The sequence below is a fragment of the Gobius niger genome (assembly GCF_951799975.1).
Source record: "Gobius niger genome assembly, chromosome: 12".
NCBI classification, from domain to species: Eukaryota; Metazoa; Chordata; class Actinopteri; order Gobiiformes; family Gobiidae; genus Gobius; species Gobius niger.
Genome location: NC_136863.1, coordinates 27,469,173 through 27,484,355, shown reverse-complemented (window position 1 = coordinate 27,484,355; position 15,183 = coordinate 27,469,173). Strand labels below are relative to the sequence as shown.

Here is a 15,183-nt window from a genome sequence, read left to right as displayed (position 1 = left end):
ATCTTTTTGTAAAACTGATAAATGTTACAAATGAATTCATCGTGAACGCGTATGTTCTATTTTAGCCACTAGGTGTCATTGTTTTGCCATATTTGCGGGGAAAAAATATGTGACGAGCCTTATTTTACATCAAATTTAATTGACATGTCAATAATACAATCTAATTTGCAAATGTACTATCCCTGCGTACCCTTTGGCAAATTGAATCCGATTTTAGTAGCTCTCAGAAAGAAAGAAAATAAAAAAATTAAATGGCTAACGTTTGCTGTTTATTTTTGTCATATCAACCAAAACTATTAAAGTACGACATTATTGAAAAGTGTTTTATAAGGGTATTTAATAACAAATTAACCTCTTACTCCCCGCCTGAACCGAGTGCATTTTCTCCAGTTCAGCTTTACCCAAATCTATAAATGGTCTCAACTTATATAGCGCGTTTACACCTACATTAGGCACTGAAAGCAATTTCCAGCAAGGATCCACTCACCCATTCATACTCTCATGTGGGTGAAGTGTCTTGCCCAAGGACACAACGACAGTGTGTACTTTCAGGAGGTGGGATTTGAACCCCCAACGTTCTGATCATGAGACGACCCGCTCTACCATCAGCCCCACTGTCGCCTCTAAACAAATCTATTATCCCGTGTTGTCGTCACTTTTTTTCAAAAAAGATTTTCATTACTTTTTTGTTGCGTCACACATTTTTTTTGTCACTTTTCCATTGCTTTTTCATCTATTTTTTCCTCACGTTTTCATCTTTATTTTGTTGTACTTTCATCCTCGTTTTTGTCCCATTATTGTTGATATTTTTATACTTTTTCAAGAAGCTTTTTAAATTTGGGAAAGCCAAACTGGAGAAAATCTGCTGGGGTTAAGGTGGTTAAAGTGGTTAAGAAACAAATACAAAATGTTAACCACATTTAAAATGTATTCTCTCTGCAAGAACAGAAATAATAACACATTATATTAAAACAAAAAGTTCAACATTTTTCCTTTAAATGAACAAAACACCTCTGAGTTTGCATTACAGTAAATAACAACAAACAACAAAATAAACGGTAGTTTGAGAGCAATGCAAATGTCTCTGTAGTCTCTCTGAACTAAAGCTAATAAGAGTTTAATCAGCTTTGTTCTTTTTTCTTTACTTTACAGGCCCTGTACCATATTTTTTTCTAATTAGTAAAGAAATTACATTTGTTTCGTCCTCCTCGAGTATGTTTAGTTTAACAGTGTTAGGGAGTAACTGAACACTTGTATTTAGAATATACAGTATATGTAGAGTAACTTTATTCTGGAACAGTTACACTTTCATCTGAGAGTATTTAGAATAGACTACCTCAAAAATGCACAAAACGCCGAACCGTCAACCCTCCGGTCAAAAGACGACCCGTAGACTATGTCACGTATTGTGACTGGAGGGTCGGCATCTGTCGTCCCAAAAGAACTGGGGATGTTAGAAATACATAATAATACGTCATTTCTAACATCCTCAGTTGAAAAGTTAGTTTTAAGTTTCATATGTAATTTGTTCAAAAGAGAATCTCTCAAATGTGTATACAATTTTGAATAAAAAGTTACAAAGACTAAAAAATAACAATGTTACTTGTTAGTTGTAGTATTATGTACCACCTCTGTGGACAGTGTGTGTGGTGTAGATTTTCTGTAAGTAGCTCAGAAGTCCGGTTTGTCCAGTTTATGTGGCTGTGGAGTAGTGCTGGGTACTGTTACCCAATACCAGTGTGGTATGGGAAAAACACGTTGCTACTAAGGCCAGTTTCATAAGATTGAAGCATACACTGCTTTTATGCATTAATATTATGCAAATAAACGTGAAAGTATTTGAAGTATTCATAACACAGTACTTTGATTAGACAAAGTAACGGCGAGTATTCAGTATTCTGTAACTAAATACAATTTCAAAGTATTCTCCTCAACAGTGACATGGACAACATTTTCTAGCTTCAAATAGTGCAGCACATTAGCTCACAATGTAAACACTGAGAGGAGTAAAGTGGAGCCTTCGCTTGGCAGCATGGCTATTGTCAACATGACACAAACAGGCAGATAAACCACAAAGAAAAACACAAAGTAGCAAATGTAAATGTAAATTTAAATAATGTAAATAAAACATCAAAAAGTCTTGATGGCACAAATCTTTTGGGTTTAAATGAGAAGAACCGACTTCTGTGTCTGTTTCCAAAGATGATCAAATCCAAGGCAAAGTGCAGAAGCCCTAGTATATTCATATTCTAAAATACATTAGAAAACTCTTATTTAAAAGTGTGCAGTACGCTAGAGTTTTGACTGTAAACATCCCACATCCAGCGAGTGCAGGAAAGTGTTGATGGTGCTGAGGTACTCCTGTGGATGTCTCTTCAAGTGTCCAGCGTGTGTGGAATCCTCCCATTTCTTCTCCGTCACGTTGATGCTGCGCTGCCTCCAGTAATCCACCATCTGATCGATGGTCTCCCAGTCACTGAGGGCGTCGTTCTTGCAGTAGAAGACCAGGGCCGGAGCTTTGACAGGAGTGTTCCAGAAGACGTCGATGCCGGCGTCAAAATAGTCCAGTGTTTGGCGTTTGAACAGGCTGAAGTAGGTCAGGCTGGCGTGTCTTATCAGGAACTCAAACTGGGGAAACATGGTCTTACCCACACCTGGGGACACAAACAAGAGAAAGAACTGTTAACATTCTTTATGGAGGAATATGGAACATAGAAGGTAATGTGATGGGGAAAAAAGGTCAAACTGGCACTTCCAATTTAAACAAACCCAAGTGAGACTAATACATTCAGTATAATTAGAATAATAAAGGACCAGAATAACTTGACTCAAAGCTGCATTATGTAACTTTTCATGTGGAAAAAAAGTTGATATTTGTGCATTTTAAACCTTGTAGTGACAGTGGGGCTATATGAGTGGTCAACATGGCGCCTTTACTTTCCATCACTTATCTTGGACGCTTTAGGATGAATAGTTTGGAAGGTTTTTACTGCTGACTGAGCCTCTCACCAGAAAACCTATAAAACAATTTGGGCGTTCTGCTCTCCCAAAATTCCACCCGATGGGCGGGGGGAGCGGTAAAACAAAACATCCGTCGTTGCCTATTTCACTTCCGGTTGATTTAATGTAATGGCGAATATGGCTTACAAGCGACTGACAGTGCCTGAATTGCGTGAAAGGTTGAAGAGAAAGGGTATTTTGAGTGTGGGGAAACGAAAGGAGGAATTGTTGTTGCTAGTTGAACGAGCGGATGGTGTTAATGAAGATTTAGAAGAAGATGATAGCGAGCAGAGCGAACGAAAACGTCTGTGTGTGCGAGTGAAAGACGGTGACAATGTGAATGAAGTTCAGCTGAGAGTGAAAAATGTGATGATGTGATGATGAATGATCTTCAACTATAGCTATACACGCGATCTGCACAAGGATCTCCCTAGTATTTAAGCACATATCCAGCCCATATGTCCGAATAAAGGACTATTATTTGTGCCAGTGGACAATGGTTATTCCAGGTTAGCCCCATTAGCTTGTTACAGTCGCCTACAGCTCATTGTTGATAAAAAGTCTGCAATAAACCACAAATGCATCAAGCCCGGCTCAGTGTGTGATCATCTCAAAGGCTGCTTTATATAGTTACCGGCTGTATTTACGTTATTATTGCATAATACTTGTTTTCACCGGATCTATGCGCTGCTAAGGAGCTAGTTAGCTCCGGCCGAGCGGTTAGCAGCTCGGCTCCGGACTTATTTTTTGACATGGCTGATGTTCTCACGGTGAAAACACAGACTTGATAAAGTTGTATTGGGCAGAGAGATAATCAGAGGCTGTCAGTGCTTTTTACTATAGTCTCCCAGGGACAGCTCACAGACCCCTGGGGCAACGGTTAGTTATCCGGCCCAGCCCTCGAGGCTCCGAGCCGGGCAGGAGACCGTACAGCGGGGCAGTGCATGGCTAAAAGTGAGTCGGAACAGTCGAAGTCTGCATCGTAAAATATCAGCTACAGAATTGTATTCCTCTCTTAGCAGAAGATGAAGCCAGCAGAGCGAGCGAAAACGCTCCAGCAGAACCGGAACTTGCGAAAACTATCTGTCACCCATAATGCACCGCAAAATTCAGTCGCTCCCCCGCCCATCGGATGAAATTTTGGGAGAGCAGAACGCCCGAATTGATCCTGGAGCATTGTAGGGACCACTATGATTGAAAGTAAAGGCGCCATGCTGACCACTCATACAGCCTCTGGGTCACTACTAGGGCTGGGATGATCCACTTTTGTCACGATCCGCTACGTATCACGATAGTCAACCAACTTTTATTTTCCAATAAAAACTTGCATAATGCACCTTTAATGATATGAAACTTACATGAATTTTGAAGGACACTTCCCTGACGGTCAGTGATCGTGTGTTTATGGCATAGACATAAGGCATACTATGTCATTGAGAATTGTGCACTCTGTATTTGCAAAGAGTTATGTACTGAGCATGACCAGGTCAGTGTAACATAAATAGCTCATAGTGTCTCAGCCCCCTCTCATTCACTGCCAAGTATGCTGGGCCCCACAAGCGAGCACCCTGCCTCACCTCTGCTCCAAATATCTGTTATGTTTGAACATAATGTAGGTGATTAACCTCCGATATACACTCAAAATACAGATTTATTTCAGTGTGACTCTGCTTTATGCTGTTGATCCAGAGACAACTTTAAAGGAAGTGACTAGTGACTTTTTCCCAAAAAATACTTTTCCCACACAATGTTTTCATATTTTTGCCCCAATTATTTGTCGTTTTCCAAATGTTTGTCCCTCATGTATGCTCATATTTATTACCAATATTTTCCCTATTTCACCCCATTTTTTGGGGAAAAGTATCGTTCAGATATCGCTATCAAAAACAAGTATTAAAGTACTGGTTTTGATTAAAAAGGTAACGGTAACCAACTCTACTTCAGAGAACACTGATCAGTGTTGGGTAAAAATGTTAGGTTATGTTTAAACATTACAGGGGTGATTAACCTCCGACATACAATCAAAATATAGATTTATTTCAGTTGACTCTGCAAAGTCCCCGAAGGTAGAAAACCGTTTTGAGCGCAGAAAGTTAGCATCATGTTGCTCAGCAGCTTTTACAGTGCAAGGCTTATTGCCATGAGAGGGTAGGAGTGGTGTTGTAACTATACATTGTAACTATACATTTGTAACTATACTGTACCTATAGGCCATGAGCGAGCTAGAGTTCTCACTAATGTAGTAAAACATGTTAATGGAAAGTTTTTATTCAATGTTTTGAATAAAAAAATGTCATGGCTGTGAACATTTGTCAATTTTCTATGTGAAGATTTCTTTCCAAAGCCGTTTCTCGCCCTCAATGACATCATCCCATTGCAGAACGTGAACCTATGGCGTATGAACTGGATAAGTGATGTTTTTTGGCTGTAACCCTCACTGACCTGTGGCCATGTGTTCCACGGAGCCTGCCACCATACTGTCGTAGACTTGGCCCTTGATTCTCTTGGTGAGGGTCTGGTACTGCTGGACGTCCTTGGACACGTGCACCAGCAGCTGGGCGTAGGTGTAGGCTCCGATGGAGAAGGCGTGGACAAGCAGCGGCCTGGACATGAACTGCTCGCTCTGCAGCAGCTCCAGCACCTTCCGGCTGTGGTCCAGCCCCCAGCGGGGCCACAGGAAGTGAGAGACCTGCCACACACAAATAATGTAACAATACAAGATACAAGAAGAAGACAAACCCTGGACTGGAATACGTCTTTAGTGAGCATTGTTGTTGTTAGACAATGACTTCAGTCCATTAGGTGAATTTGTATTTATAATGATAATGCAATAACCATATAGTGCTTTTCCACATACTCAAAAACATTTATCATTAGTCCTGGTTAGTTTATACACCAGTGTGAAAGAAATCAGAATAGGATCAGATTGTTGGTCTCCATGGAAACGTAGCCACTGACCATATGACTGACTCTGAAGTTGACACTGCTTCAGGCATACATATTGTAATTTAAGTACTTTTCCTCCCAGCAATTTATGCTGAAATATTCCAGTAGGCTGTTTGCTGGTGGGCAACAGTCTCCCGATGCCAGGGGCGAAAGAATAGGGTGATTAGGAGATTAGGAGAGGTACTCGCGCTGTTATTATTCATCATGTGTTCAACAATTTCAGTTTGAGTATATCTCAAATAAGTTTCAGCTCTTTGGCTTCTGCTCACACAACATACAAAGGGTGCAGGCATTCACAATAAAACAAAACATTCATTAATGATGTGTTATAACTTATTTTACACTATGATGGTGTAATAACACTGATGTATTTGAGTGACTTTTCTTTTTTCTTTTCTTTTTTATTGTGTCCTCAATAATTTTTGCATTTAAATGTCTTATGCTACTCAATTTTATCATATTGTTACTACTGTGTTATTATACAATTATACTTTGTTTTGACCTTTATGGTTTGATTAATTTTTGTGTGTGTGATTAATAAAGTGAAGTTAAAGTGAAGTTTTATACTTCACTTGTCAGCTTTTGAGTTCCTCTGTGAGCTCCTGTTGAACCTTTCTCACATTTGTGCAGACAGCCTATCAGTATGTTTTGCATGTGTTTTGGTGGCTGCCAGACGCCTCCCAAGGACTTCTCTCGCTGTTTTATATATGTGTGAATTGTAAATGTATGTGTTTCACCCTTTGCTGCTGTATTTTGCATCTCTGGAAAGCACTTTGTTCGTTAGTGGTTGTTTATAAATGTGCAATATTGATAAACTTGAATTGAACTTAAATTTTGAGTTTTTTTGGTGGCCACTTTTGGTCTCATTTCCAGTGTTTGTCTAAATTTCACTACTTCTATGCACATGAATGAACACCTTGCACAGTGCAGGATTTTAGAGGCAGTTGTGGTGAACAGGTCTGGGCTCATTCTACACATTAGGACATTGCTGGAACATGTAGGGGGAGGAAAATAGTTTTGACATTTTTAAACTCCTTATAGTCCCTTAAGATAAGATGGTCCCAAGTGTCTGAGGAGAGGGAAGTCTGGGAGTCCCCCCCTCGACCCGGCCCGCGATGGGTAGATAACAGTATGACATTGACCTGGTGGAGAACGTTCGCGTAAGGATATTCTCGTAGTAAAACATTCTGAAAAAATAAATAGGACTGTCCCTGGATGCTTTGAGTGGCTCAACCTTTGGACCAAACAGACTAATAAATACATAAAACCTGCAGGCCATGGGTCTTTAGGGACAAGCAAGTCTGCTGCCGTTCTGACTGAGCTGTTTACACACTGCCTTCCCCCACGGCCACATTCAACAACCGACCACCACCATAAATGAGCCAGTACAGGACCTGTTAGTTAGTTCCTACTTTTAGCACAGACATGACTCAGTCTCTAGGGCTGTCACAATAATTACTATATCGACCTGTCAATCAAAGGCCCTGATTAGTATACGAGATTTCTAAAATGTACCTTACGAAAACCAGCCGGATTTCTTTAAATGTAACTTACCCAGCATTATCACAGGAGAAATATCTAGTTATAGAAAGCTTGAAAAAAAAAATTAGAAACCAGTCTTTACAGTTGCTTAGAACGTGCGTAAAGTGCAATGCTATCTAATGGAAAACAAGTTTGTTTTGCAGTCCACATATGGAGCTACTGCAGCGATGGCGGCCCCAAGCGTCGAGGTCATAAAGCAGTGCAGCCATTGGACTAGATGCAAGTTGTCATTTTTATACTCACTACTGCCACCTCAGGTCTTAGGCGTAACTGCAGGTTTGATATTAAAGGAATAGGCCACCGTTTTTACATACTGAGATATGTTCTTACCTCACTTTAGCCGAGATAATATATCCCCGTCTGGTCTTTGTCTGTGCGCTCTGTCACGCAAACGGAGCACATACGCAGCCTCTCCCACATGTCACATAGCTCCAAAAAAGCTCACGATAGAAGCTACCAAGCTCTTCCACGTGTTCCCTATTTAAATAAAGTTACGTGAAGTGTTTTCATGCGAAGTATATTTACACAGAAATGTAGCATGTCGATTTTAGAAGCAAATAAAAAGGGGGACTATATTGTGAGGCGTAATGATACGAGGAGTAAAACGTCCGCGCAGTAACTCCTAAAGACTTCCCCCCGCTCACTTCCGTCAATAACCTTTAGGTTCCGTTTGCCTGGCAGAGCGCACGGACAAAGACCAGACGGGGATATATTAACTCGGCTAAAGTGAGGTAAGAGCATATCTCAGTATGTAAAAATGGTGGCCTATTCCTTTAAGCTCGTGCATGACGACCAATGGGCGCTGGCTACTCTGCTTTATGACCACGACACTGGGGGCTGTAGTACCTCCATAACGCCGCTAGTGCCCCATTGAAAAGCATTGGAGTTTAGACGCGTTAAAAACAAATTTAACAAATTTAACTTTAATTTTTTAATTTTTTCAACACTAAACTAGGCTAGATATTCCTCCTGAGATAACGCTGGGTTAGTCACAATTTATGAAACCAGGCTGATTTTCGTAAGAAGAATTTTAGAAATCTCGTACTTAATGAGGGTCGGACTGTTAGCATTGGAGCAGCGTGAGCTACACGTCACGTAGGGGCCGTGTCTACAGTGAAGATCCCGCCCGTATGCCCTTTTTAGGGACATGCTTCATCAGAGCTGGGGAGGGGGAGTCTGTAAATCCGCCATGAATTCCCCCACGACCGTGGTCATTATGGTAAAAGAGGAGGAGTGAGCAGAAGACGTCCATTATTTTTTACAGTCTATGATGACGGCCCGAATTCACACCTTTTTGAGTGACAGTGCAGGATTTTAAAGGCAGTTGCGGTGAACAGGTCTGGGCTCATTCTACACATTAGGACATGGCCGGACGCAAGTCGGGGATAGAAAATACATGATTTTAACATTTTTAAACTCCGTCTAGTCTCTTTAAGAATCAGGGTCATGTCCACTGAACCACCAGTGACAACGTTTAAAAAGGTGGATTTTCAGAGGATTTTAGCAATAAAACAGGATGAGGAAAATGTAACACTAGCCACATGCTAATGAAGCAAGCTCAGCTTCACTCGGACCAAGTAATTTTAAACAGAGATTTACAAATTGAACACAAAGTCTAAGAAGTCATTGTAAAAGTATTCAAAGGTGGGGGCATCCAGAAAGGAGATTGAAGCCGCATCGTTCACATAAAGAGAAAAGTTTGGACAGTTGTTCCATGGCTCTTTCCCCTACATTTTAACACCGTCTTTATGTTTGGTTGTTCCCTAAAACGGCGTTCATTTTATATCATTTGATTCCAAACTCTTAAGCTGATTAACCTCTATATTTTCTTATCATGAGAACTGCCTTTTCCTTAGGCAACTTTCCCATCCTCTCAGTGAACTTTAAAAGTAAATAAAGTGAGTAGTTTGTGTACCTCACTTGTCACCACCAGCACGTCCAGGCCGGTGCGGAAGTAGATGTCGCAATACTTGGCCACAGCCTGTGGCCGGGAGCCCAGCCAGGGCAGCATGAGCAGCAGGGGCCGGGGCTCCTTTGCGGGGGCCTGGGGGGGACTGAAGTGGGCTCCGGTCGGGGCCAGCTCGTTCACGTATAGGGTGACGTTCTTACTGAGACGCTGCGTGGAGATACCTCTTCTCAGGACGGCCCGTGCAAACATCTCCACTGCTGAGGGGAAACGGCTCTACAAACCTAACGGGAAAATAGACACATGAGACAACATACTTAAAGTAATATACATACAACATATACAGTGCCTCTCGAAAGTATTCATACACCTTGGACTTTTGCACATTTTGTCATGTTTACAACCCCAAATATAAATATTTTATTTTGATTTTTTTACTGAACGTTCACACACAAGTAACATACAACTGTGAAGTGAAAGCTAAATGATACATGATTCTGTTATTTTTCAAAAAACAGAAAAGTGAAAAGTGGGGCCTGCATAAGTATTCATACAGCATTTTCTGAGTGCATTAAATTGCCTTTATAACATTCCTAATGACTCCAGAATGTTCACACCTTGTCCTAACCATTAAATAGAGGCCACCTGTGTGTAATCTACTCTCAGTATAATTTCAGCTGTTCTTTTAGGCTCTCAGAGCTATGGTCGGAGTGTATTGGTCACTAAACAACATCATGAAGGTCAAGGAGCACCAGAGAGGTCAGGGATAACGCTGTGGAGAAGTTTAAAGCAGCATTAAGTTATACAAAGATTTCCCAAGATTTAAACATCTCCTGGAGCACTGTTCAATCCATCATTCAGAAATGGAAAGAGTAAAGCACCACTGCAAACTTACCAAGACACGGTCGTTCACCTAAAATATTAGATCGAACAAGGAGCGCACTGGTAAGAAATACAACCAAGTGCCCCAAGATAACTCTGGAGGAGCTGTGAAGTCCTGCCGCTGAGCTGGGGGAATCTGTACATGGGACAACTATAAGTCGTACTCTACACAAATATGGCCTTCATGAACCAGTTGAAGAAGAAAGCCATTATTGAAAGGAGGCCATAAGAAATCCCGTTTGAAGTTTGCTGGAAGTCATATGGAGGACACAGCTCCGTGTGGAAGAAGGAGCTTTGGTCAGATGAGACAAAAATTGAACTTTTTGGCCCAAATGCAAAACGTTATGTATGAAGCAAACCTGACACTGCTCATGGTCCTGAGTGCACCATCCCCAGTGTCAAATATACGGGGGGGGAGCATCATGCTGTGGGGCTGCTTTTCCTCAGCGGGGACTGGGGAGATTGTAAGAATAGTTGGGAACATGGATGGAGTCAAATACGGGGACATTTTGGAGGAAAACCTGCTGGAGTCAGCAAGAGAACTGAGGCTGGGACGGAGATTCACCTTCAGCAGGACAATGACCCTAAACACAAAGATAAATCTACAATGGAATAGTTCAATAAAAACATATTAATGAGTTAGAATGGCCCAGTCAAAGTCCTGACCTAAATCCTATTGAAAATCTGTGGAATAACCTGAAAACTGCTGTTCACAAACGTTCTCCTTCTAATTTGATGGAGCTTGAGTTGTTTTGTAAAGAGGAATGGGCTAAAATGTCAGTCTCTTCATGTACAAATCTTGTAGAGTCAGACCCCAAAAGACTTGCTGCTGTTATTGAAGCAAAAGGGGGTCCACAAAGTATTTATTCATGCTGTATGAATACTTATGCACGCCCCACTTTTCACTTTTCTATTTTTTTAAAAATAACAGAATCATGTATCATTTTGCTTTCACTTCACAGTTGTCGGTTACTTGTGTGTGAATGTTCAGTAAAAAAATAAAAATTAAATCTTTATGTTTAGGGTTGTAAACATGACAAAATGTGCAAAAGTTCAAGGTGTATGAATACTTTCGAGAGGCACTGTACTTATATATTTACAACATGTACTTACAGCAATATATTTACAACATGTACTTACAGCAAAATATTTACAACATATACTTACAGCAATATATTTACAACATATACTTACAGCAATATATTTACAACATATACTTACAGCAATATATTTACAACATATACTTACAGCAATACTCAACATATACAACAACACATACCCTGGCAGACTATTTTTCAGAGAATATGAATGATAACGCAAAAACGTTATTTCACCCATAGTTAGTTGTTGTGTGAACCCATTCATGGTCAAACAACTGAGTTTGGTCTTTTTAAATCATAATGAAAAAAATAATAATAATAATAATCCAAAATGACCCTGATCAAAACTTTACATACCCTGGTGATCTTGACCTGATAAAATGCACACAAGTGGACACAACTGGTTAGAAAGGCTACTAAAGGAAAGCATTCTCAACTGTGACATGACCTGTGTTTGTAATCATTGAGTGTGTATAAAAGTGAGTCAGTGAGTTTTTGGGCTCCTGACCAGGGTTGCCAGGTCTGGGCAGCCAAACCAGCCCAAAAATATCAGAAACCGTGGAAAACTCGCGGACATACGGCGTGGCTGGAATCTTCAATATTGTTTACAGTTAACAGAGCCCATGTGCTCCTGCGATGATGAGAAACCGCACCTACCTCCCCCCCCTTATTGAAAAAAGCAGCTCACAGAGCCTTGGATTTATCTTCGAAATAGTGATTTTGATCAAAAATAAGATAGAAATAGACAATTTGACATTAATTACAGCAAGGCAAAAAAACACGGACAGTTTTATTCACCCACGGAATGGCTTTAAAAACTGCCCAATTCCACGGTTTAACCACGGATCTGGCAACCCTGCTCCTGACAGACCCTTGTATGTGTCATCCAGTGCTGCACTGGTGTTTCCGGTTTCTGATTCATGAGGAAAGCAAAATAATTGTCAGAGGATCTGTGAGAAAAGGTAGATGAACTGGAAAAAATGGGGAAGGGTTATAAAAAAAGATGTCCAAGGAACTGAGAGCATCAATCAACGGTGTTCAAACTCTAATTAAGATATTAATATTAAGGATATTGCAGGATTCTGTTGAAACCAAACCACGGTCAGGTCGACCAACAACAATTTCAGCAAAAACTGGCAGGAAAAGAAAAACCCACAAATAAACGGAAATACAGGACTCTCTCAAGATGCACAATAAGGAGGAACTTGAAGAAAAAATGGGCTGCATGGCCAAGTCGGCAGAAGAAAGCCATTACTTTTCAGTATCCACTTACAATATGCCAAACAGCTCAGAGACAAGCACCAACATTTCAGAAACAATGTCATTTGGAAAGATGAAACCAAAATGGAACTTTTTGGCCACAACCATAAACATCACACCTGGAGGAGTCAAGAAGGCCTGTGATGAGCGGTGCACCATTGCTTCAGTGTAACACGGAAGTGGATCACTGATGTTTTGGGGATGTGTGAGCTTCAGGGAACTTGGTCAAAACTGATTTCAGGATAAATGCAGCATGTTATTAAAGAATACTAGAGGAAAAAGTGTCACTCATCAGCCTGGAAGCTCCGCATGAGACGCACTTAGACGTTCCAGTTCTCATTGGCTAAACCCTGAAACAATCATATTAATCTCTGATCCAGGCATAAGCAGCTGATCTACAGGACCCCACATCCATAGGATTTTGGCTAAGGCTGTAGTCACAGTTTTTCCTGACCTGCGTGTAGGGATCCAGGAATAAGATACGCTTGACCCCAACACAAAGTACAGACTGAGTTACTGTTTGAGTTTTTGGACCGCACTGTTCTCAGTCGAGATGAATAACCCAGAACTCAGGGTGGATGTTTACTGAAGCAAAACAGATGGCACCGAAACGAGCGTGAATGTGGCAATCCAGCAGTAGTGTCACCTGTGCCCAAATGTTTAAGCGCCAATGACAGAAATTAGCCCAAATAAACCACGTAGAAGAAAAAAAACAAAAATGGCTAGTAAAGATACTTATGCTCACCACAAATCTGATCATAATCTCATATCTGGAGTTACGTGTGCAAAATCAGATGAACACACCGGATTTCTCCTGAGCATGTGTAGAGACGCAAAGCTGTCAATATAAGAGACACAAGCAAATGAAAATAGCTACATGGAAAGGTAGTATATAATGGAAAGAATATATAAAGACACAAGTACTGAAACAAAGATGTATGCAAAGATTAGAGCACATGTAAGGTCAAAGTCAGGTAAACTTTGGAGTCAAGTCAGGACTAAAGTTCAAGTCAGGACTTTTATGTCCCATGTCTATGACACTCCTTTTTATCTGTGTTGTACTCATTAATCTGTTATCACTGGCACTAAAATTTGCTCAGGATACCGTTACATAATTACAGTACTTCCTTTCAAAACAAAGATCTACAAACCACACATCTTTAATTCATCAGACTATAGGAACAGGACACTCCTGTAAAGAAGGTGCCTCCTCCAACACTGAGAGTCATTGGATCGGACTTCTTCACGTATATTCCAAAATTGGTTAAAATAGGTTTTAATAGTATAAACAACTATTCAGTGGAGTTATTCACAGTTGTAATGTGAGGAAAGTGTGATTTAGCCAGTTAGTCTGTTGTAGCATGTTTTCGTGCAATACTCACCCAAAAACAAACACTAGCCTGGAAGTCGATGGATTTGGTATGAACCGCCAATCAATGCATGTTTTTTTCTGAGATCGACTTATTTTCCTAAGTGTTATAAGATCGACTTAGAGTGTTATAAGCAGCCACGTACAGAGCAGTCTTAAGAGCAGACCGCGGCGTCAACACAGTCAACACAGTCAACACAACTCGTGCAAAGAAATGAACATCTCGTCATCTGGTTGTTTTTTCTAACCTGAAATGGAAGCTGCCGCGGTGATTCGCTTGTACCCGTCCAGGCACATCCCTGAAGATGAATGAAACGATCCCAAAGGCTCAGACAATCGAGTCAGTCCCATAGACCGGGTGTGGGCTTGTTCCATGGATCTATCATAATAAACTGGATAAGACACTCCCCCCTTGCCCGCGCGCCGGTCGGCGGACGGCCGCTCGATGGTACTGCAGCAGCAAATTCACATTGTGCCCAGAAAGGATTTTTGCCATAGAGCGGCCATGCGAAAAAAAACTGTCCGTATTCGGCTGACAGGACGCCTACAATTTTCACAAAGGTCGGATTTAGTGTCGATTATCATCTGCATTAACATCATGTACTTTTTTCCCCTTCGAAATTTACGTATCGTCTAAAAAATACATTTGTAAGGACTTAGCCGAGCTCCGCTCTAGCCACGCTCTAGCATTCCGCCGCGTTGATTGGTCAGAATAGGCACGTGGTGCAGGCAGCGCAGCCGGGATCTATCATAATAAACGGCTTGTTCTTGTGTATGACCATCAGTAGAGGTGCTGCCATCTAGTGGGGACACAAAACGCTCTACACATAATGTAAGGGATAATGTATAGCAGTGGTTCTCAACCTTTTGGAGCCGCGACCCCCTTTATAACAGTTAAAGGGGTTCATGACCCCCTGCCCGGGTCACACCGTGAGAAATCGGAACATTCGCCTACATAGTTCTTAAAAAACAAAGAAAAAAACAAATGGCTAATATAAAATTCATCAAATTATGAACATATAATGGCACTCTAGTAAAATAGCAAACACATGCTACGATAAAATATTATATACGCTAAAAAAAAGTAGGCCTATGTATATGTTATCTACATGATCTGGCGACCCCCCAAATTTGTCTCGCGACCCCCTTGGGAGTCCCGACCCCCAGGTTGAGAACCA

General features: G+C 41.0%; 1 protein-coding gene across 1 annotated transcript; it reads right to left on the bottom strand.

The window, feature by feature from the left end:
• Positions 1–2,110: 2,110 nt before the first annotated feature.
• LOC306971520 (transmembrane protein 53) lies at positions 2,111–14,339 on the bottom strand. Its single transcript, XM_079567830.1, has 4 exons — positions 14,254–14,339; positions 9,404–9,678; positions 5,443–5,689; positions 2,111–2,654 (listed from the first exon to the last, which is right to left on the bottom strand). Exons 2-4 carry the CDS (start codon positions 9,644–9,646, stop codon positions 2,293–2,295), a joined length of 852 nt encoding a protein of 283 aa, XP_079423956.1. The 5' UTR covers positions 9,647–9,678; positions 14,254–14,339; the 3' UTR covers positions 2,111–2,292.
• Positions 14,340–15,183: the final 844 nt, after the last annotated feature.

Excerpts from the sequence above, each read along its gene's own strand:
- LOC306971520 (XM_079567830.1), bottom strand. The coding sequence starts at position 9,646 with ATGTTTGCACGGGCCGTCCTGAGAAGAGGTATCTCCACGCAGCGTCTC. Across the intron at positions 5,690-9,403 it reads TGCTGGTGGTGACAAGTGAG|GTCTCTCACTTCCTGTGGCC; the intron begins GTACACAAACTA and ends TGTGTGTGGCAG. Across the intron at positions 2,655-5,442 it reads CGTGGAACACATGGCCACAG|GTGTGGGTAAGACCATGTTT; the intron begins GTCAGTGAGGGT and ends TTGTGTCCCCAG.